This window comes from Anolis carolinensis, chromosome 1 (assembly GCF_035594765.1).
Source record: "Anolis carolinensis isolate JA03-04 chromosome 1, rAnoCar3.1.pri, whole genome shotgun sequence".
NCBI classification, from domain to species: domain Eukaryota; kingdom Metazoa; phylum Chordata; class Lepidosauria; order Squamata; family Dactyloidae; genus Anolis; species Anolis carolinensis.
This window is the reverse complement of record NC_085841.1, coordinates 204918231-204942222: the sequence shown is the minus strand read 5'-3', so window position 1 is coordinate 204942222 and position 23992 is coordinate 204918231. Positions and strand designations below refer to the sequence as shown.

At 38.8% G+C, this 23992-nt stretch overlaps 1 protein-coding gene across 2 annotated transcripts in view; it reads right to left on the bottom strand.

The window, feature by feature from the left end:
* ccdc150 (coiled-coil domain containing 150) overlaps positions 1-23992 on the bottom strand; it is a 56080-nt gene that overhangs the window by 23363 nt on the left and 8725 nt on the right. The window contains exons 6-17 of one of the 2 annotated variants that reach the window (XM_008117271.3): positions 21952-22068; positions 21048-21177; positions 17875-17918; positions 17530-17622; positions 11399-11506; positions 10396-10520; positions 9981-10152; positions 7561-7629; positions 6394-6486; positions 5393-5476; positions 3071-3178; positions 1333-1395 (exon numbers count right to left, since the gene is read on the bottom strand). In XM_008117271.3, the coding sequence (XP_008115478.1) occupies positions 1333-1395; positions 3071-3178; positions 5393-5476; positions 6394-6486; positions 7561-7629; positions 9981-10152; positions 10396-10520; positions 11399-11506; positions 17530-17622; positions 17875-17918; positions 21048-21177; positions 21952-22068 (1206 nt within the window). The remainder of the gene's footprint in view (positions 1-1332; positions 1396-3070; positions 3179-5392; positions 5477-6393; positions 6487-7560; positions 7630-9980; positions 10153-10395; positions 10521-11398; positions 11507-17529; positions 17623-17874; positions 17919-21047; positions 21178-21951; positions 22069-23992) is intronic. The other variant, XM_062969137.1, reaches the window with a different exon arrangement.

Genomic DNA, 23992 nt, shown 5'->3' with positions numbered 1-23992 from the left:
TGGCAGCAGTGGTGAGACAGAGCCTTTAGCTTTAGACTGGGAGAAAGTGGGGAGAGAGCAAGTGAAGCTCGCTGGTTATGGATGCAACAGAAAATGGAAGGCAAACCATGGCAATAAATCTGGGTGGGGAAATAACTGGGGGAGGGGCTGGCATGCCAAAATGGAGGATTCAAATATCTCTTAGGCTATGTCACTGTCACCATGCTTCTATAAAAGAAGCACCCTTAAATGGTTAATATTTACAGTACTTTCCCTAAAATTTACTCTATGTATAGATGTGAGTGCAAGTATCCCTATAAAGAGAATGAATAAAGAAAAGATTAATAATTTTAAGAGAGTGAGAGAGAAGCTTCAGTGTCTGTTTTCAGTTACTGAGAGTTACAAATTATGTGGAAGGAGGGGAGGTGGGGTCCACACCACCAGTCTTTTCTATTATTATTATTATTAGTAGTAGTAGTAGTAGTAGTAGTGGTAGTAGTAATAGTAATAGTACTAGCAGTGGTATTTATATCCTGCTTCTTCTCTTCCAAAAAAGACTCAAAGAGGTTAACATTGAAAAATCATACAATATATAAATTAAAACCCAAAAGCATATATACATTAAAATAAACACAGGACTTATTAAAATATATAGTTAAAACCAAAATAACAACTCAAACTCCCCAAAATGATGATGGCTGGCAGGAGGTTGTATATATTGTCTTCAACATGCATACTACCTACTCCCTTTCAGTTAATTTCATGCCACTTTCAATATTACATTATATTCTTATCTAAATCAGCAAATAAAAATGTTATTTACTTCCCTTCCTGCTAGTGCAATTCTCTTGAACTGGTTTCACAACAGGTGTGAAGACCTGATGTGCAGGAGTGGAGAGGCTTAATTTCTCTGCCTCCCTGAGCTCAGAATCAACTACACAGGTTGGAAGTAGAACAGCTTGGGTCAAATGAAGTATTATGGTGAAGATGAGTAAAAGGAACTCTCTCTCTCGCTCATTTTTCTTCCCTTTATTGATTTCTTGAGTGGCCTTGCAGGTATTAACACATAAAAAGTATGGTATATCATTTACTATCTATTTCTCTAAGGTTCAAATGAAAAACACTGTAAGGATTGCAAAAAAAGATTAGTTTATAAATGAGTAAGTGTAAAATCTCTGATCAGACACTGACACTGCAATTCCACAATGGTAACAGACTGGCTTCGGGGCATCAAGATATCCATTCAATAGTTTTCACTCTGAGAGGTATACAGAATGAGAACAAATGCAACCCATTTCCAAGATTTATTCAATCTGAAGTTTCTAGAAAGTCTATCTCTTATTATTTAAATACCTGCTTTAGTTGAACTTCCAACCTCTGTGTGTTAATTTTGATGGAATCAAGTTCTGCATTTATCTGAAACATGTAAGAAGAAAGGGCTGAAAGTAAATGTTATTTGTAATTCATGAGTCAAGATTCCATGTATCACCTCTTTCCAGAGATTGTTGCATTCCACGCATCAGTTGATGTATGTGACTGGCATGTCGTTTTTAGTTTGAATATGTTTTTATGGATTTCAACTAGGGTTTTTAAAATATCAATGATATTTAATTCCTTTTTCATGTTTGTATATTCATAGAATTTAAATTATATTGAAATGCTTTTAATGTAAGCCACTTTGAATCTCCTTGTGGAGAGAAAAAGCGGGGTATAAATAAATATAATAAACGAACTAAATATAATAAACATAATAATAATAGCCGCTACATCACATGGTCCTAGACACTTGGGAAGTCTCCGACGTATGATCCAATACAATAGCCAGCAGAGTGATCTTGTTTGCTGTGTACTAATCTTGTTGTGTATCAAATAATAGCAATATCAGCATGGCTGCCTACAACTGCTGAAATTCCATGGAGACTACAGCACTGAAGTGCACATTAACTTAATGGAAGTGTGTATCATATATCCCAAGTGCACAATCTGATTTTTTGTACTTAATAATTAAAAAAGAGAGAGATGCTGGCGCAGGCTGTAGATCTTCACTTTCTCACATAAAATCTTCCTCAGAGAATCAGACTTTGCAGCAAACAGAAGTCCCTGTTTTTATCAAAAGCTGACCAGGCAAAGTGACTGGATAGCCATCTGACAGACACAAAACGACACCCATTGCCTTTCCCAGAGCAATGATTCAAGTTCATTTTTTAAATGCTGTAAATGTGGGCCCCTGAGCAATTGTTTCTACTCAGGCCCCTTCCACACTACCCTATATCCCAGGATCTGATCCCAAATTATCTGCTTTGAACTGGATCATATGAGTCTAAGATGCCATATAATCTGGGCTAAGTAGATAATCTGGGATCAGATCCTGGGATATAGAGCAGTGTAGAAGGGGCACCAGATTACTTTATACCTGCTACTCTAGTTCTCTGTGACTGACTAAATTGGGTCCCTGAATAGAAATGCTACTGGTGAGACTCATGGAAGATAGCTGCCCAAGAGTCATACACTGTAGAAACAGATAAAGGAAATCAAAGTGTGAAAAAGTATTAATAACAATTATCCAATAGGTTGGTAAAGGTTGAATAGTCCTTATCAGAAATGCTCGGGGGCAGAAGTGTTCTATATTTCAGATTCTGCAATATGGGTATATACCTAAGGAGACATCTTGGAGGTGGGACTCATGTCTAAATATGAAATTAATTTACATTTCATATATACCTTATACACATAGCCTTAATAATTTAAATAGTTTTGTGTGTGAAACATGTTTGTGTACATTGCACTTTCAGAAATCAAAAGTGTCATTATCTCAGCCACCGATTTGGGCACTTTTTTTGAGTATTTCAGAATTCTGGATAAGGATTGCACAACCTGTACCAAAGGAAAGATGACCTCCACCCAATTCTGTGTCTAATCTTGAGTTGCTAAGATAAAGAAAAAAAATCTGACAAAGCAGCACATTATTTCTATGCCAGTGGACAACTCTGACCATTTTACCAAGTTGCTGCTAAAGGCTTCAATATCTATCTGCCTAGTGGAAGGGGCCATACTCATTACAAAACTCTGACCATCTTCTATATTTAAGTACCTGATTATATTTCATCTCCAAAGCAGCATTCTGCTTACACAGCTGATTATTCTTTGAAAGTACATCTGCAAGGGAATGCACTTCTTCTTCCAGCTGTTGTATTCTTGTCTGTGGAAAGGAAAATTAAAGTGTCTAATCAATTTCTGAAGTGTCTGGTTGTGATCTCAAAAAACAGTACCAGGATTTACCAAAAGGAGAAAATTATGAATGCTCAGCTATAGGAAAATAAAGTGCCTAAGGCATGAGGTTATAGACATCCATTTATTCTAATCTCAAGTTTATATAGCAAGCATGGGCAAACCCCGGGCCTTAGTTTGTCCATGCCTGCTATACAGCATGACCACAGGTGAAATATAGCACCAGTTGCTGTGCTGTTTAAAATGCTACACACCTCCCAAACACACACTACTCTACAACTGCAGAATTACACTTACTTTCACATAGATAAGTAAGGTACAATTGCTTCCAAGGATTTGAGAAAAACATGTATTCTACTCAACTGAGACTTGCAAAAAGGTGCCTTAAATCCAGTGTTGAGTTTGGATTGAATTAAAAGTAAATTTAAGGTTCCCTTCAAAAGCTACTGCAGTGCCACCAAAGGCATTTCTTCTGCACTTCTCTAATTTGTAAAGATCAGCAACCAAATGGTTAAAAACTACCTACCTGTGATCCCTTCATTTTATCAGTTTTAAACTTATATATTTATGCAATGCTTTTGACATGAAATAAAAAAGCAACCACATTTGGGGGAGAGAGGGGTTCTTATAGTTGTCGCCATAGAGGTATCATTTGTCTCTAACTAACGGAACATTTTTTTGCAGTCCTTAATTCTCCAAAACCCCACAAGCTGCAGTTCTTTGAGCATTACAATAGTACTATACTGTACTATACAGGTTGAGTATTTTTATCTTCATCCCTTATCCGAAATGCTTGAGATGAGAAGTGTTCTAGATTTTGGAACACATGTATTGCTAACGAAGGAGATAACCAGATACACTTTTCATCAAGAATACATAATGAGATACCTTATAATAAGACCGAAATCTAAATATGAAATCATTGATGTTTCATATACAGCTTATATACACAGCCTGAAGATAATTTTACACACAACATTTTTAACAATTTGGGACATGAAATGAAGTCTGTGTACATTGAAGCATCAAAAAGCAAAGATGCCACTATCTCAGTCACCCGAGTGGGTAATTCTGGATTCTGGAAGAATTTGGATTTTGTAATTCCAGAAAAGGGAATGCTCAACCTGTATCATGTCTCATGAATCCATTGGGAAAGGAAGTTGTATGAAGAATACTCATGGCAGTTCATTTGCTTTTAAAATATCAAGTTCAAAATATGCTGAACATTATGAAGCAGCCTTCTTTTTTCCATGGAACTTAAAAAAAAGATTTTACAGCAACACTAAGCTACATCAGAGGCACAATCTTCCATTACCTGTACAGCTTTTATTTATGCATATGCATTTATGAATCATCTCTCTACAAAATGGGATTAAAAGACAAATCACACTAAGACACAACACCACAAAACAACAAAAACTGTGCAGTGAAATGGCCCTCGGCAATTAAAAGGAAGCAGAGTCTCAGAAGTATGTCCTCCCACCTCCTGTCTTTGTAGTTATCAGCTACCAGTAGCTATTTTTTCCAAGAAAAGACAGTACAGGCACATCTCAAAACATCAAAAGATGGCATCCATGGTGTCTTGATTTATGCCACCCTACTTTCCTTTCTTAACCCATTCTACACTGAGATAACTAAGGCCCCTTCTACACAGCCATATAAAATCCAGATTATCTACTTTGAACTGGATTATATGACAATCTAGACTCGAATAATCCAGTTCAAGCAGATAATGTGGATTATTTGCTTTGATAATCTGGATTATATGGCAATGTAGAAGGGTCCTAAGACTAGAGATGGGAAGGCCTGGAAAAACCCCCAGAAAAAATTGGGAAAAATAGAGTTTTTTCAAATTCTTCCCCCAATTTGTCTGGTTTCCCATCCAATTTTTCTGTTCCCCCCCCCAGACCCTCCTTTCTCTTTTCAGTCAACAAAATTGGATTTAAACAAACGAGTGGGGAGAAAATAACCAGATACACTTTTCATCAAGAAAACATAATACCTTGGTAATAAGACCCAAATCTAAATATGAAATTCATTGATGTTTCATATACACCTTATATACACAGGGTCCCCCTGAGGGAGAAGAGCGGTATATAAATTAAATAAATAAATAATAAAATAATAAAATAGCTCATGGGGGCAGGAAGTAAAGAAGCAGTCATGTCTACCAAAGTTTAGATACCTGAAGTTTTCCTTTGTCATATGCTAGCTTGTTTTTGTTGTTGGTCAGCCCTTCTAGGACCTGCTTTACTTGTTGCTGGGTATGCTGTGGGGGCAACAAAACCAGAAATAATAACTTCTCACTGTCTCACACCCATACTCAACATCTCCACCCCCAAAAAGCATTATTAACTTTTTTCCAACTTATGCCTAATATATTCCTGTTTTCATTTTTTAAAGATCATCATCTACATATGCATCAGGATTCTTCATCAACTATGTTAATAGTCAAAATGATGAATCCTCATACTTCTAGCATTAAATAGTACAATCAATAATGAAGGATGAAACATATTATCATGTGCAGCTGTCAAGATTAAAGATGCCTGTTTAGATACAGAATCCAAACTACCTGATCTTTGTATAGCAGGACACTCAAACAGATAGATGAGCAAATTGCTCATAAAGAACATGCCTGGCTATGTCTTTTCACCAAGATCGTTAATTCCACTTGAATGTAATACCAGCCCATTTTCTCTACATTTGTTAAAGCACACTGCTCTCTTATTCTTAATACACATATTGCCATTTGCACTCCTGATTTCTGACAACTGGGAGAAGAATTTGTGGTCATGGCATATTAAAAGCAGCCGCTCCTTTGAAAAAGTCAGACCCTTTTACTACGGGAACAGGCTAAAAGTAATTGGAAATAATTCAACATTTGCATAGAGTTTTGTTGTGCTGGTATCACACAAGGCTCAAGCATAAAGGACTTGATACGGAAAGGTGCAAAATGTCAGATTTTCACTGGAATTGACCATTATAGTGATGACCATGGAAAAAAGTCTCCCAGAATATCTTTAGCAATATATATACTCAACCCACATATTAAAGATTGTTTTCCCAAATAAACTACAAAATGCTTAACATTCTGATTCATTGTTGCCTATCATCCATCCGTTTATTCACTGCTTTAAGGAAAAGGAGTGTGTTTATGGCTAATGCCTTGCCAAAATTACGTACTTGTTGATATTGCAAAACAACATCCTGTTCCATTAATTTCTTGTTTTCTTCTTCTAACGCCTTCAGTGTCTTTTTCAGAGGCCCAATTTCCAACTTTAAAAAAAAAAAAACGATTTCCCTTATACAATAAGTTTAAAAAATTACATTAAAAAATTTAATACAATAAGTGAATAATTCACACTTCAGATCATCTCTTGGATGAAAGCTTTGTAGACCTTCATTCAGCTGCAGAGGCAACTGAAAAACTGGTACCACAAAGCATTCAGTAACATGTAATCCAGCTCAAGGTATGGCATCTATGTGCACTTACATGAAATATGTATTATTTTAGAAATATGTTTGGATAATATGATTATTTTTACTTATACTACACTATATAACAAAATTTGAAAATGTTTCTGTTCCTGGTTTGAAAGTGTTATTTCCTGTATAGTTGTGTTTTACCTACTTTGAAATTAGTTGTTATACTTCAGAAACTTTGTTTTTATGGCTGCCACAAACTATGCTGAAATGGTTGGGACTATCAGATATTCACTGAAAAACTACAGCAAAATGTGCTGCAGGGAGTCCTACAAAAAACAACGATTTTGCAGTTTAATACACTTTTTTCATGTTTTTATGAAAGAACCAATTAGGAAATGACATTTATAATCCAGGAACAAAAATTGTGTTGCATAATGTTATTCATTCACAAACACATTTCTCTCTTGCCTAGAGTCAGTGGCAGGGTGTGATCTCCTCCTAAATTACATTTTCCAAAGGTGGGTCAAAGAGAATGAAAAACATTCAGCATTTGGAATGAAAAGTCTGTAGAGAGAACTGTCCTCCCTGCAAATCCACACACAACCTGTAGCTCTTGAATTGTCTTGCTGGATATTTACTGGATGTCCTCAAACAACAGTTTGTGACCACAGTCACAAAACAACCCAGGCAGTATGAATTAGGTTGTGGTGTACAAGACAGGCAGTTAAGTACTGTTAAGGCTTCCTGGGTTTCTCTCAACCTCCTCTGGAATTTACAACGTAGAAATCCAGAAGGAGTACATTGGGTTTTAAGTCTAGGTCCCTTCACTGTGATCTAGTTAGTTACAAAGGCATTGCTAATTCTTAGAGAATGTCAATGGCACCTAAAACAGCCTTGAAGGCACTTGTATGGAGAACATCATACCTTGCTTTCTTCTACTTCTGCTTCCAGTCTTTTGTTGTCTTGCTTCATTTGATGTATTGTTTTCTGCATCTGTCAGTAGGAGTTAAAAATAATTTATCTCCCATCTCACTAAGGGTGAGTTGAAGCTGCCCTACATTGTTTTGCAAAAGGTATGAGAACATATCAGAACAATGGCTGGCAATTCTAGCTGTGCCTGTCCCACTACTCCTTGTCACTTTTCATTCCTTTTGTTTATCCCCTTTGTCCTAATGCTGTCTTTCATATGTGTTTCATATACAACTGTATTTCCTTTTTTGCAGGACTGTGGGAACCACACAGTTTCTTATATAACATTTGAGGCTAGGTGCCCCCAAACCCCTAGTATCTCTATTCCAATCAGACACTACAGATGAGATTACATCAACAGCTTTAATCTGCAGAGCAAAACCATCAGGTGACCGAAAGAAATGTGCCATGCGACTGAGATGTGTTTTCTGGTTTTATAGTCAGAACTTACTAAGCATGCACAGAGTTCAGACCTTTGTTCTCTCATATCAGCAGCTTGTGCCTGCTTGCATATTCCTTTTTCAATAGTTTGCATTATTTCTCCCCTTTCTCCCCCTTCCTGCTGAGCTCTCGTGTTCTCTTCAAAACCCTATCTTTCTTTCTTCAGGTCATAAGGTCTTCCTCCGAACCTTTCACCTACTTTCACCCCCCTCAATTGACTATCTATGCCTCTTGTTGTGCTTTGTTTTGACTACTAAAAAGTTTCACATTTCTTTTCCAGGTCCTCCAATCTGTCCTCCCTCCTGTTTCAATCCTTCCTTTTTAACTTTGTCAAAACTTCAATCTTATAAAATTCACACTTAAAACTCTTATTCTCTTCAATATGTATTTCATGTGCAATTGTATTTTCTTCCTTGTAAGACTGTGGGCTCTCTCACACACTCACAAGCAGATACACACATTTTCTTACATAACATATTCCTGATTTGATGAAATTCAGGATTGTAATGCTAGACAAGCACTTTGATGGGAAAGTATGCCAAAACAAACATGCAAACCAATCCAAAAATAAGATGTTCAAAATAAGATGCCAACTCAATATAGATGGCTAATATAGAGATGGTTAGTCAATATGTATCAATATAGATGATGTTGGATTGATATATATGAACTTTGGTCGAAAGTAAATGTGAGAGGATATGTTAATGAGTAAGAAAAGGAAACAATGAAAATTAAATATAACATTTGTATTTTTGATTATCTACGTACATCCTCACCTTCAAGAAATTAACACTGAAGTCATTATCCTATTTGTAATCCCTATGTCATCCCTAGGATGAAACCTACTCACAGACAGGACTTGAAATAGATTCCTTTATTGACAGATCAATGCAGGTTTGAGAGAAATTTACTTCTGAGCATTTAGCGTAAAAAGCATGACTATATCCCCAAGCAATATCCCACCTCCCAACCTAGCCCCCTTCTTTATGTTCCCAAGTCACTAAGGTCCCAGCTTTAGTTATCTACATAACAACTATCTGCATAACAAATGTTATGGCTTCCTCTCCTTTCTCAGCCTTGATGATGCCAGATGGCTGTACTTTAACAGCTCCTTGTAAGGGTTGTTGTATGTCTTTCGGGCTGTGTGGCCATGTTCCAGAAGTATTCTCTCCTGACGTTTCGCCCACATCTATGGCAGGCATCCTCAGAGGTAGTGAGGTATGGATAAATTTTCATCAGTTACATGGAGTCCTCTAAAGGCAATCTTTTAAAGTCTCAGAAAGAACCATGACACCTTACTTGAGCAGACCCATTGAATCAAACACTTACAGAAATCCCACTAGTTCAATGGGGTCGCTTTAACTGGGATAGAATTGAAGACAAATCTACTATGTTTGACTGTAATTCAATTGAGCTATGGCATGTTCCACTTCTATGTGATGTTTGTAGAGACAGAACTGAATGAAAACAAACTGACAGAAAAGCTTGTCCAAATAAGACTGTAGGAAATGCTACAATTATACTGTTTTAAATGTATTTATTGTATTATGCTAAATTGATTGTTTTAATTGCTTATGTTTTATCTTTTGTACTGTATATCGGCATTGAATTTTGCCAGATTGTGAGCCGGCCTGAGTCCCTTCAGGTGAGAAGGGCGGCATAGAAATGATGGAAATAAATAAATAAAAATAAATACCAATGATGAAGAATAGTAAGAAAACAATTTTTATTTAACGTCCCACACTGAAATATTAAGAAAACACTGGCAGAAATCCAACTGCTGGCTCCAACTTGGGTAAACCCAGTGAATCAACTGCTGGTGGCAAGCATGTAAATCCCACTGAATTACTGGTGCTACTCTACTGTACTTGGGGCTAGCAATTGGACTTTAGCTAATATCTTCAAATTAAGACCATGAAAAATATTGGCTGTACCTCTTGCTCTTGGGTCTCTTTATCCTTCATCAGAATCTCTTTCTCCGGTAGAGCTGCCTCCAGTTCACTTTGTAACTTGTCAACTACAGACTCCAGCAGCCTTATTTGGGCAATCTCCTCAACTTTGGAGTTTTTCTGCTTGCAGTCAGCATGCTCAGAACGCAAGGCTTCGCTGTATAGGAAACACAAATACATTGCTTTTATTATCTATTGCAATTGCAATCTTCAGAACAGCAGGTGGCCTATTATGCTGAACAGCAGATATCTACCTATGACTCCACAAAGCACCCTGCCTTTAAAAAGACTCATCTACAGCTTATTAGCTAAAATTATCAGGCCAAGAGGGAGCAAGAGAGAAAAGAAAGCCAGGTCACATTTAAGAACAAACAGCACAAGCATCAACTTTTTTCCTCACATTTCTTTCTGGAGCTTAACTTTCTCATTCTGCACCATCCTCAGTTCTTCAGTAATGCTGGCTCGAGCTGTATCCAAAAGGAGGTCTTGTTCTTTCAGTTTCTGATCAAGTTTCTCCTGTTCTAACTAAAAGTGAAAGGAAGAATGTATAGTTCTATGAATTGCCATGAAATATTATTTCTCGCGAAATACAAAAGGTTTCCGGTAGCTAACATTTAGGGCTTTTAGGTCATCTGCACAAAGTTTAATGAGTTTTGACATTTTTTTTCAAAATGGAAGAGAAAATTTCAAGAAGATATTGTAACACGACAATCTCAAAATACATCAAGCTGAAATAAGGGTTTTTTTTTGGCGGGGGGAGTCTTTTAAGGCTAAATCTACACTGTGGAAATAATGCAGTTTGACATCACTTCAACTGCTATGGCTCAATGCTATGAAATCATGGGATTAGTAATTTGTGGAGTACCAGCACTCTTTGACAGAGAAAGTTAAAGAACTTGTAATACTACAATTCCCGTGACTCCACAGCATGGAACCATGGCAGTTAAAATGATGTCAAAATATATTAATTCTATAGTGTGGAACAGATGTACTCTAAATAGATCAAAATAACCTGTCTTCAGTCACAAAAAGAAATTGATGATTTAGTGGGGACTAGAAATCCCGGTCCTTATTTTATCCTTACTGGCCTTTAGTGACAAATCATACTATAAGGGCGCTAGGCCTTCTAGGATCAAATCCCTGTAGTAGACATGTGGCAAAGCAGGTGTTTCAGGACATGTTATCTCAAAAGGCTTAAGATTCTCAAGGAACACACTAGGAGCCACCACCTAGATTATTAGGAGTACATTCTTCCATTTTGAGCACATGGAATTTACAGAACAGCTTTACAAAATATCCGTGACCACAGAAATACATAACATATTCATGCCATCCACCATATGAACAGAATTATTTATGTGAGGAGCAGCTTACATAAATGTACAGGAAAATGAAAATCATACCTTAAGAGCAGCCTGATGCTCTGTAATCAGTTGAGCATTCTCCATGGTAGCAGCTCGAAGGGTACTGCTCAGTTCTGTACATTGTTGGGTCAACTGCTCATTAAGCATCTAATAAAGAAAAGAAAAAGCCTTTCCACAACAGCAGTAGTTTCAAGAGTTTATCCTTTCCCAATCTGCATGCCAAGTCCCAATACGTGACACTTTCCTCTCCTAAAAATTGAAATGTTTGCTTTGCTATTTGAGATTCTAGGCAATTGGCAATTAACTAGAAACATATGTCAGAAGTTTGAAACACCTGGTTCCCACTTTCTTTCAATAAAGGAAAATAAGTTCAAGTTCAATTTATTATGGTCAGTGACCAGTTCGAGCTCGAGAGAAGAGGGGCGTAGTCCCATACAAGCATATCAGAGATAAAGGTTACGAGATTTAAAACTCACAAACCTCACAGACTCACAAACCTCATCAGGCGCACTTTAAACTAGATCCACTGGGGGAGGGGAACAACAGCCTGGCGAACACTATATTACCCACGACCACAGGGAACCGCCGAAAGGCTAAACGGAGGGCTGCACAAACACAGCAAGGACCAAGTACAGAGAGCACAATAATCCCAAATAAACAGTTCGGGGGGAGGTCACAGGGGCTTACATGTCTTTACACTAATGCTCAGAGCATGGGAAATAAGCAAGACGAACTCCAACTCCTAGCACAGCACCACACATACGATGTCATAGGCATCACTGAAACCTGGTGGGATGACTCCCATCACTGGAATTTAACCATTGAGGGCTATAACCTCTTTCACAGAAATAGAACAAAGGGGAGAGGAGGGGGAGTAGCTTTATATGTCAAAAACAGTTACGTTGCAGAAGAAATGCAAGACTGTAATCCAGGAAACCAGCTTGAAAGCATCTGGATAAGAATCAAGGGAACCGGGACTCAAAAAGATCTTGTCGTGGGTGTCTACTACAGACCTCCGAGTCAGGATGAAGGACTTGATGAAGCCTTCTGTCAACAGCTGACCAAACAGGCACAAAGAAGAGATATAGTAGTCATGGGCGATTTCAATTATCCCGATATCTGCTGGAAAACAAACTCAGCCAAGAGTACAAAGTCCAACAAATTCCTCACTTGCCTTGCAGATAATTTTATGGTCCAGAAGGTAGAAGAGGCAAAAAGGGGATGAGCAACTCTTGATCTAATCTTAACAAATGTGGAAGACCTGATCAATACAGTTGAAGTGGTTGGATCCTTAGGGGCAAGTGACCATGTGCTCCTGCAGTTTGCAATACAAAGGAATGCTGAAACTAAGACAAGTCAAACACGCATTCTGGACTTTAAGAGAGCTGACTTCCAAAAAATGAAGGAATTACTGAGCGGCATTCCATGGATGCCGATATTAAAAAACAAGGGAGTTAAGGATAGATGGGAGTTTTTCAAAAGTGAAATACTCAAGGCGCAAATGCAAACAGTGCCAACAAAGAAGAAAAATAAGACAAGTGCAAAGAAGCCAGAATGGATGTCCAAAGAACTTCTAACCGAGCTAAAGCTCAAAAGTGACATGCACAAGAAGTGGAAAAGGGGAGAAATCACCAAAGAAGAATTCAAACGTATAGCCAACACCTGTAGGGAAAAGGTTCGCAAGGCTAAAGCGCAAAATGAGCTCAGGCTTGCCAGGGACATAAAAAACAACAAAAAAGGCTTTTTTGCTTACGTTGGTAGAAAAAGGAAGAAAAAGGAGGCGATAGGGCCATTGCAAGGAGAAGATGGGGTTATGGCGACAGGGGACAGGGAAAAGGCAGAACTACTTAATGCCTTCTTTGCCTCGGTCTTCTCAGAAAAAGAAAGCCATCTTCAACCTCAGCAACACGGAATGGACGAAGGATTGGGGGAAATCCAACCCCAAATAGGGAAACAAGTTGTCCAGGAACACTTGGGCTCTCTAAACGAATTCAAGTCCCCAGGGCCAGATCAGCTACACCCAAGAGTACTGAAGGAACTAGCGGAAGTTATTTCAGAACCACTGGCAATTATCTTCGAGAGTTCTTGGAGAACGGGAGAAGTCCCAGCAGATCGGAGGAGGGCGAATGTGGTCCCTATCTTCAAGAAGGGAAAAAAGAACGACCCAAACAATTACCGTCCGGTCAGCCTCACATCAATACCAGGCAAAATTCTGGAAAAGATCATTAAGGAAGTGGTCTGCGAACACTTAGAAACAAATGCGGTCATTGCTAATAGTCAACACGGATTTACCAAAAACAAGTCATGCCAGACTAATCTGATCTCTTTTTTCGATAGAGTTACGAGTTGGGTCGATACAGGGAATGCTGTGGATGTAGCGTACCTGGATTTCAGTAAGGCCTTCGACAAAGTCCCCCACGACCTTCTGGCAAACAAACTAGTAAAATGTGGGCTAGACAAAACTACGGTTAGGTGGATCTGTAATTGGCTAAGCGAACGAACCCAAAGGGTGCTCACCAATGCGTCGTCTTCATCATGGAAAGAAGTGACAAGTGGAGTGCCGCAGGGCTCCGTCCTGGGCCCGGTTCTGTTCAACATCTTTATTAACGACTTAGACGAAGGGTTAGAAGGCACGATCATCAAGTTTGCAGACGACACAAAACTGGGAGGGATAGCTAACACTCCAGAAGACAGGAGCAGAATTCAAAACGATCTTGACAGACTAGAGAGATGGGCCGAAACTAACAAAATGAAGTTCAACAGGGACAAATGCAAGATACTTCACTTCGGCAGAAAAAATGGAAATCAAAGATACAGAATGGGGGACGCCTGGCTTGACAGCAGTGTGTGCGAAAAAGACCTTGGAGTCCTCATGGACAACAAGTTAAACATGAGCCAACAATGTGATGCGGCTGCTAAAAAAGCCAATGGGATTCTGGCCTGCATCAATAGGGGAATAGCGTCTAGATCCAGGGAAGTTATGCTCCCCCTCTATTCTGCCTTGGTCAGACCACACCTGGAATACTGTGTCCAATTTTGGGCACCACAGTTGAAGGGAGATGTTGACAAGCTGGAAAGCGTCCAGAGGAGGGCGACTAAAATGATTAAGGGTCTGGAGAACAAGCCCTATGAGGAGCGGCTTAAAGAGCTGGGCATGTTTAGCCTGCAGAAGAGAAGGCTGAGAGGAGACATGATAGCCATGTACAAATACGTGAAGGGAAGTCATAGGGAAGAGGGAGCAAGCTTGTTTTCTGCTGCCCTGCAGACTAGGACACGGAACAATGGCTTCAAACTACAGGAAAGGAGATTCCACTTGAACATCAGGAAGAACTTCCTCACTGTGAGAGCTGTTCGACAGTGGAACTCTCTCCCCGGGGCCGTGGTGGAGGCTCCTTCCTTGGAGGCTTTTAAGCAGAGGCTGGATGGCCATCTGTCGGGGGTGCTTTGAATGCGATTTCCTGCTTCTTAGCAGGGGGTTGGACTAGATGGCCCATGTGGTCTCTTCCAACTCTACTATTCTATGATTCTATGAAAACTTTTCAATCATAGTATCATTGTTAGGATGTTAAGATAATTAACTTAAGAATCTAAGCTAAAAGCCATATACAAGATTATATTAAAACCCAACACAATTTATGGAATTGAAGGGAAGGGAATCTGAAGGGAGGGAATTGGGGTGCTCATGTAGCACACAGAGGGGAAATCCAGTCAAGCAGGAGTGAGCAACATCCATACCATAATTAAAAGATTGTAATCCCAATTTTCTGATAGTATAAAGTCCTGGCTTATACTAGCTTGTGCTATCAGTCGTCGACCGCCAGATTTTAATAAAAGCAGATAAGTAAATTCTCTGGTAAGGTATAAAGGTTGAAGCAGGTATCCATCAGCATGAGAACTAATATTTTGAACATGCATATATTTTACTCTCAAATTTTTAACTGTCTTTCTTTTTTCAAGGTAGACTTTTCCCTTCTTAAATTGAAATTATGCAGGGGCTCTAACCCAGATCCATAACAGCATAACATGCCTTGGGTTTTGCAATGTAATCACCTCTGCTTTCAATAATTGTAATGCTAACCATAGTTAATATATTCTGGTGGGTTTTTTTTTCTTATGTGGGCAGTGAAGACAATATATATTCTGCCAGAATTTCAGTGGGTTTTGTTTTTCTGTTAATTTGCTATCTTTTGTTTGTTTCTACGGTCTCATTCTTTTTTCTTGTACTTTGTGTTATTGTTATAAACCACCTTAAGGGCACGTATGTAGGAGGTGCTGAAAGGTGGTATGTAAATGTCTTTAAAAATAAATACTTTAAAAAAAGGATTGAGACCTGTACATCACTTTTTCACATTAATGACATGGGCACTTATCAAATGTGGGATTCATAAATTAACGGAGTGTTGCTGAAAGCAGGAGTGGTATTACATTACCGTTTAAAGGGAATAGGCTGATAAGACAGAACCATCATCAGAGTGGGAGGTTTTTCCATTCTTCTCTGTGTGTGTGTGTCTGTCCTTTTAAAAAATGTAATCACTTAGTTGTAGTTCAGCTGTAGTGGACAATTTGCAATTGTGTCATTTTAATAGTTGGATACATCTAAAAATCTTATTTATGGCCTTCAGAAAGAGTTAAAACCTGGCTTTGGGGGCAGGCCTCTGAGAACTGGCATTCTGAAATAAGTTTACCTGAACTCATGAAATTGACTTTGGATTGGCCTTAGACATCTTGGCCTTGCATCTTGGATAACATTGGACTGTATCTTAATTATGTTTTTATGTATGCTTAATTTAAATTTAATTTATTTCATGTTTTTATGCTTTAGGCACTAGGTAGTGCCATTTGTAAGTTGCGTTGAGTCCCCCCAGGGGTAAAGGCGGGATTTAAATATGGTAAATAAATAAATAAATGTTGTCTCTTTAATAAAAAATAGTCTAAAAATACCAAATAATTATAAAGTAATTTAGCCTTTCTGTTCCACGTAGTTTTGTACCAAGACTGTTGTGACTGCGCCTTCGGGGATTATGGTTGATGGGGATGGAATTCGAAGAGGAAGAAAAAACCCTCGTGATGAGGGTTCACTGGAGGAGTTGCGCAGGAAGCGACTTAGAGAGCTAGATGGGGGATCTTCTGAGGAAGATTCAGATGGGGAGATGGATGCTGAGGAACAGGTGGTGGCTGGGGAAGCGGGCACTGAATGGGCACAGCCACTGGAGATGTCTGGGGATTTGGGGTCTATGGATACTTCTGAACCTGGGGTTTCTGCAGGAGCTGATCCCAATTGGGATGCTTGGAGAAGGGAGGATGGTTCTTTAAGTGTTCATGGGGCTAAGTGTGGGCAGGATGATTGGGACTCCGACGAATTGCTAGGTACTCCAGATCCACGAGCTCTAGCTGTGTGGAGCTCAGACTCTGAGTAGATTTGGGACACCTGGTGTTTGGGTGTGAGTGTTTGGTCACCCAGGAGGAAGGGGAATAAAATGGGAATGTTTGGCCACTGCACTTTGCGTGTGGCAAGGTGTGCTGAGGCGCCATTGGGATCTCTGTGTTTCCATGAAGACTGGACTTGGACTATGATTTGAATCTGCTGTTATCACCTAGCTTGGCTCTCGCTGTGTCTTATCGTGGACCTGTTTTGGATGACTGCACCCTCTTCAGACCTTGGATCGGAATTTGACCTTGCTACTGCCTTCGCCCTGTGATTGATGACTACTATCGGCTTTTGACTCCTGGCTTGCTCTTTGGACACCGCTGTTATCTCCTGACCTGACCTTGGAATCCCGGACGACGTCTTTTCACCATCCTTTTGGAGCCTTCGGCTTTATCCACATTGTGGAAGCAGTCTACTGCATTCTTAGTTTGTTTGTTTGTTTCCTGACCAATTTGGTGTTTTCTTTTGGGAACTGTTCCTTTGAAAACTACAGAGCCGGCTAGCAGGGCTTGGACTCAGAAAGTGCAGTTTGCACTAAGTTTGTTTAGCTTTGTTTTTACCTGCTTGTGTTGCTGAATTACATTTTTGTTTGAACTGCTCTTGAAGCACTGATAGTGAAGTGTTTCAAGGTTTTTTCTGTGTTAACATTACTTTTTGGCTTATCTGCTGAATAAACTCTATTTTTGTTCGCTAATTGGCATCTGACTCTTGACAAAGACATTCAAACAAGCATTTCCATTACTTGCACTTTTTCTGCCACCTCCCGCAAACTGGTTATTTCTGCTTGTAGCTGCGCATTCTCTTCAAAGGCTTTGTTCAAAGACATCTGTGTAATCTAGAAGGAAAGAAATCCTCACTGGCAAAAGTATTTTAAAATGCACAAATCATTTCAAACTATCAAATCAAGATAGTTTCCTATCTCGTCATTTGTGTAATGGGGAAGCTCAGGTAGAGCTAGGAGATCTCTTGAATTAATAGTCAAAAGGATTCCTAACGTCCATGAAATATAGAACTGAACAGAGTCAAGCATTTTGAAAAACATACTGAAAATAATAAGCCCAATACCTGAATTCTCTTTTGTACTTACTTTCCCTTCTTCACTGAACTTGGAAATGGTAGCCTCTTGGGATTCTAGAACAGATTGCAATTAAAATGGTTGTAAAATTTTGTAGTCATTTAATTAAAACTTTAACAAATTATGCATTTGACCAGCCATCTGTACCCATGTAGTCGACATCCACAGATCAACTGCTGTCGAAAACCAGATCCCAAAATCAAGAACTCCATAGTCCACAGCCCCATTAAGATGAATTAGGGAACCCATGTGGACATCGTTCCCAGTTTCAGATTTATTGTCATTAAACCCCATTGGAACGCTGCACAGACACCGTACAAACCTCAGGGGATGGCAACATCTTAGTTAATAATCCCCGGAAAGACATACGGAACATACAATGGGCTTAAGCAATTGCTCCCCTTCTAGATTCCCTACACTAAGCAAGGTGTTAGATTAGAATTCAGAATGAGGAAAACTTACCTCCTGGGAATTCTGCACCCAGAAACCCTTGGCCACAGGCCAAGATGGCTAGAAAAATTTTAGAAATCCTCGTTAAAACGGACTTTTTCAAAGCTCTCGACTACACAGTCACCTCCATCTGTAGGGCAGGACTCCTCCTTGCACATCGTGGATATTTTGACCTTTCCCCCTCAAGAAGTGGTGAAAAAAAGGCAGGCAAAAACCTGACAACTTCAAGCACTCTATTTCTTTATGACCGTACATCCTTCACAATCTTTTTCTCCTCTTCTCATGACTGCCTATGGAAGTGTAATGTTCTTTACAGATTCTAAGATTGCCTGGCTGATCAACAGTTTATGATTATGATTTTTTAACCTTTACATTGACATTTTTAAATATAGGTATATATAAACATATGAATAGCCATGCTGGAGCAGCCCACAGACGTTTCTAGTCCAGCATTCAGTCTAGCAGCCAATCAATAGCTCTGTAAAGCCCACTGGCAGAATATGAGTAAAGTGGACTAAGTCCAGTGCCTCCAAAAAGTAGTAATGAATCTTAGGGGCTTTTTCACTCATTTCACTGACATTTTAGAAGATGTCCTTCATCACAGCAATCAGCAGAGCAGCAAATTGACTCCTTTTTTCAACAGTTCCAATTATCAACATAAAATCTTTAGCAGTCAGCTGCATGACTACTTGTAATTTGTTTTGTATCATCTCTAAAAATTACTGATGGTGCCAATTCAATCGGTTGAGACATTTATCCTGTTATTATTTCAATCACTTCACTCTAATGCTAACTCTGTCTGTTTGTTTATGTCTATCGGGCATCCTCTGTTTAGCCATAACTGCTGATAAAACCTATTTTTACATTTCACTGGACAAAGAGCTCTCAAATAGAACACACTTGACCTTAAAAATGAACCTGCCTCATAGTCCAAGATGCTGTGGGAAAATACTTGTCCCCCTTCAGCTTGGAAAACACTCAAAAATTAACAGAAGACATGGATGGCTTCAGTACTTTCCAAGAATTCAAAACCAGCCAATTATTGTCATTCTTTCCAGCTGTGGTCCACATGCCTGTCCTTCACAGATGTCTAACCATTCAATTAATTCTTTAGTTTGTGTCATATGGACATGTTTATAATTTGATTGCCAATGTGTGTTTAAGACAAACAGTGAACTGTTGTTAAAAGACTTCAATTTGCAATGGTGTCACCACACAAAACTATCTGAAAGGAATAAAGAATAGTATGGCTTTGAATTTAGTAGGGACTATAAATTACTGTTTAAAAAAGAATTTGAATAGGTGAAAGGTTACATCAGGGCTCCCTGAACTAACGCCCATATGCCAGATCTAGTGCTTCAAGGTCATTTACCGACCCCGGCCATAAACTTTAGACTTAGGGTCACCATAAATCTGAAACAACTTGAAGGCACACAACAACAACAACAATCCTAACTAACTTGACTTTCTCATCAGCCAAGAGCAGGCCCACACTTCCCACTGAAATACTGGTAAGTTTATGTTGGTTAAAATTGTTCTTCATTTTAAATATTGGATTGTTCTTTCATATCTTTATTGCACTACAAATAAAGATATTCATGTTTTTTTCAAACTATATTTCCCCCCTGCCCAACAGTCTTGTGGGACTGTGAAAAGCTTGAGGACCCCTGGGTTACATGATAAAGTAAACTTTGGCTGCAATCTGGATATGGAACAATGGAATAGGGTTAATTATGACATCAAAACTTCCAAGAAAATTGTTAAGAGATGATACTTTGCTGGTATCACACAGCAGAAAAACTGGCAAAAATGAACAAGGGTGAAAAATAAATGTTGGAAATACGAAAGACAAGAAGAATGTTACTACCATATGTGCTGGTCAAATAAAAAAAAACAATAAAATAAAATTGGAAACCAATTCAGAAAAATATAAAGACAAAATTGAACTTTAAGCCAGAATTGCTACTGTTCGAAATAGATATAACAGATGGGCAAATTAAAAGACAAGAAGAAAAGATCTGTTTATGGCTAAAGATGGAAATGTAAAGAAATACCTTCAACTGAAACTATATATGGAAATTGTTTGAGTTAGTGGAGATGGATAAATTAATTGTTAATGAAGAAAGAAAATTAGCTGATAACTTTTTGAAAGTTTGGGAGCCTCTCCTATAATTTAATTTGGAGAGAGATCGGGAGATGGTATTTACAGGCTTGGAAAAACAATTATTTGTGTGTGTGTGTGTGTGTATGAACACACTCATGCAAACCCAAAAAGCATTGAAGCAAATTGTGGATCAGAAGACAGAGGGCAAATTCAATAATCGGTAGATAGCAATGGACGACAAGATGGAAATCCAAACTGAACTGTAATAAGTGTCATGTCCGTGTAATTATATGTTGAACGTTATGTTGTATTAGGTGTAGTGCATTTTGGTGTTTTATATGTACACATAGCATGATTTTTTATCTAGAAATTAGAGAATTAGTACAATATGGGAATTTGTAAATTGTCAAAGGATTTTAAATATGTCACAAGAATAAAATTTTAAAAAGTGATGACTGGCATTCACAAATGACCCATCACTGACGGAATGTCGTATTTAGAATTTCCATGACATGAGGTGCAATGGATTTCAGTGACGTCATTAAGGACAGAGCAGTTAAGTCACATGTGTATTGGATACCGCAATAAGAGTACCTTAATACACTCACCATATCTGAAAAATGACAAATACCTAGATTGCTTTTAAGCAGCATACACTGCTGCTCCAGCTGGACTTTCCTCTCTTCTTCTTTCTGCAGCCTTTCTCTAGACATCTGAATATCCTGACGTAAAGTGTTACAATCCTGCTGCAAAGTATGAACCTGCAATGGGATCCAAAAATGCACGCTGTAGAACCATGCATTCATTCAACTATCCAAGGTCTCTCTTTGTTGAAGGACAAAAAAAGCCCCCTCAAGTGCAACTGTTAAAACTTTGTTACTAATCTTGATATTCATGGCTCTTCTTGCCATTGAAATCCAGGGAACACTACATGTTCAAATATGGAATAGCCCCTAAAGGAAGAGGGGGAATCCGTATACAGTGTTCCCTCACTTATTGCTGGGGTTAGGTTCCAGGACCACCCGCCATAAGTGAAAATCCGCGAAGTAGGGACGCTATATATTTATATATTATTTTAGTAGTTATACACTATTTTAAGTCTTTATCAACCAATCGTGTGTTGATAAATTACATCTTTCTCCTCCCATTGCCGCTTGGGCTCCTTTTCTCTCCCTTCGGCTTCTCCTTCCTCCCTTCCTTAGACTGTAAATTGTAATTTTTTATGATTTATAATATTCTTATAGAGTTTATTTAAAAACCACGAAACAGCGGATCCGCAAAGTAGCGAGGGAACACTGTATAGAACTAGACAAAACATTCTAAATTAGTGTCGGGTTTTGCACATGAGAGTTGAAACAACTGCAGTAGTACTGATGGATCCATACGTTGAAGGAGTAACTACTGATTTTTAAGAACAATCATACAAAATATGCTGCTTGATTTTTTGCAGCAAGAGTAACACGTCCATAACCTTCAGACTGCATTGTTTGATCAAATAAAAATGAAGGACTGGATGATGCTGGGATTTCACAAACCTGCTTACGTTCTTTTTCCACCATCATTTCCAGATCATTCATCTGATAAAGCAGGACAGCGTGAGATTCTTGCAAGGACTCCCGCTGGCTAGACTCCTTAGCCAGTTGCTCTCTTAGCTGCGAGTGGTAAAGTAAGAGTGTTTTTAGGCTCAGATAAGGGCTATCAAGTGATGACTATAAACTTGACCTCTTCTCATCTTTCTCTCTACTCAGCTATATTTAAGATGAAAAAAATGCGGATTACCGGGCTTAAGCCCTGTAATAGATTTGGCAGAAACAACATATAAAGAATTAAGATAAGTTCTTACACCATAAAGAAGAGCATCTCAACGTGTTTCACCAAATATGTGACGTGAGACAACCATGTCAGATAAGCCTTACATAAGTAAATAGAAACCTTTAAAGTTTCTATTAAAGGTTTCTCCCAAAATGCATCCAGGAATTATTTATTTTTTTGTGTTGCTGAAGGCTTTCATTGGCGGAATCACTGGGTTGTTGGGAGTTTTCCAGGCTGTATGGTCATGTTCTAGAAGCATTCTTTCCTGACATTTCACCCTCATCTACGGAAGGCATTCTCAGAGGTTTTGAGGTCTGTTGGAAACTAGGCGAGTGGGGTTTATATATCTGTGGGATGTCTAGGGTGGGAAAAAGAACTCTTGTCTGTTGGAGGCAGGTGTGAATGTTGCAATAGGCCAGATTGATTAGCATTGAATGGCCTTGCAGCTTCAAAGCCTGGCTGCTTCCTGCCTGGGGAAATTCTTTTTTGGGAGGTGTTCGCTGGCCCTAACACTTTCCTCAAACAGACAAGAGTTCTTTTTCCCACCCTGGACATTCCACAGATATATAAACCCCACTTGCCTAGTTTCCAACAGACCTCATGACCTCTAAGGATCCTGCCATAGATGTGGGTGAAATGAAAGGAGAGAATGCTTCTGAAACATGGACATATAGCCTGGAAAACTCACAGCAATCCATTAATTTTTTCCTTACCAATCACTTTTCCTATGATGTCCATTTTTGTGGCCAGATCTATCCCTTTCCCCCCTCTTTTTAGCATGCTGGATTAGCTGATGAGGCAGGCTTATCTGCTTTACCCCTTTCTCACCGATTTGTTACTCACACATTCACAGTAAGTTATTCTGGAGGAAGCTGCTGTATCCTTTGCCTGCAATAGACAGGCACATGCAGCTCTAGCAGAATCCCATTCTTTCCCAACCCAAGCTTTATTGCATTGTTTATTTCAGGGGTCCCCAAACTAAGGCCCATGGGCTGGATGCGGCCCTCCAAGGTCATTTATCTGGCCCCTGCCCTCAGTTTTAGACTTAGGCTTGCCCTAAGTTTGAAATGACTTGAAGGCACACAAGAACAACAATCCTAATTAACTTGACTATCTCATCAGCCAGAACTTCCCATTGAAATCTTGATACTTTTATGTTGGTTAAAATTGTTCTTATTTTTAAATATTGCATTGTTCTTTTATTGTTTTGTTTTGTTTTTTACACTACAAATAAGACATGTGCAGTCTGCATAGGAATTTGTTCGGGTTTTTTTTTTTCAAACTATAGTCCAGCTCCCCAACACTCTGAGGGACTGTGGACTGGCCCTTTGCTTTAAAGGTTTGAAGACCCCTGGTTTATTTCATATACAATGCTCTAACCCAATACTGAAAATCTATGTCTTTCCAGCCCTCTTTCACCATCCTCCCAGTGCTGATGTTGCTCAAAAAACCTCCAGTTGGACAGAGGACAAAAAGAAAAATCGGGGCTTAAAAAGACTTTGTAGAAAGTAGCAGTAGTTTTGTTAATGTAGACATGCCTGTATATAGACAAGCTGTTCAGCACTGAGGGCAACATGAAAGCCTGAGGTCCACCAAAAATATACATGGGTTTGCTTTATATATTAAAGCACAGACAAATATTTGAATGTGCGTTACACACTTGCAAACTGAAATTGTTTTATCTCAAATATGAGAAAATGGGCTTGAACATGGAAAAACCTAGTGATGGTAATCATACATTCTGAGCTAGCTGGGAAGCTCAGA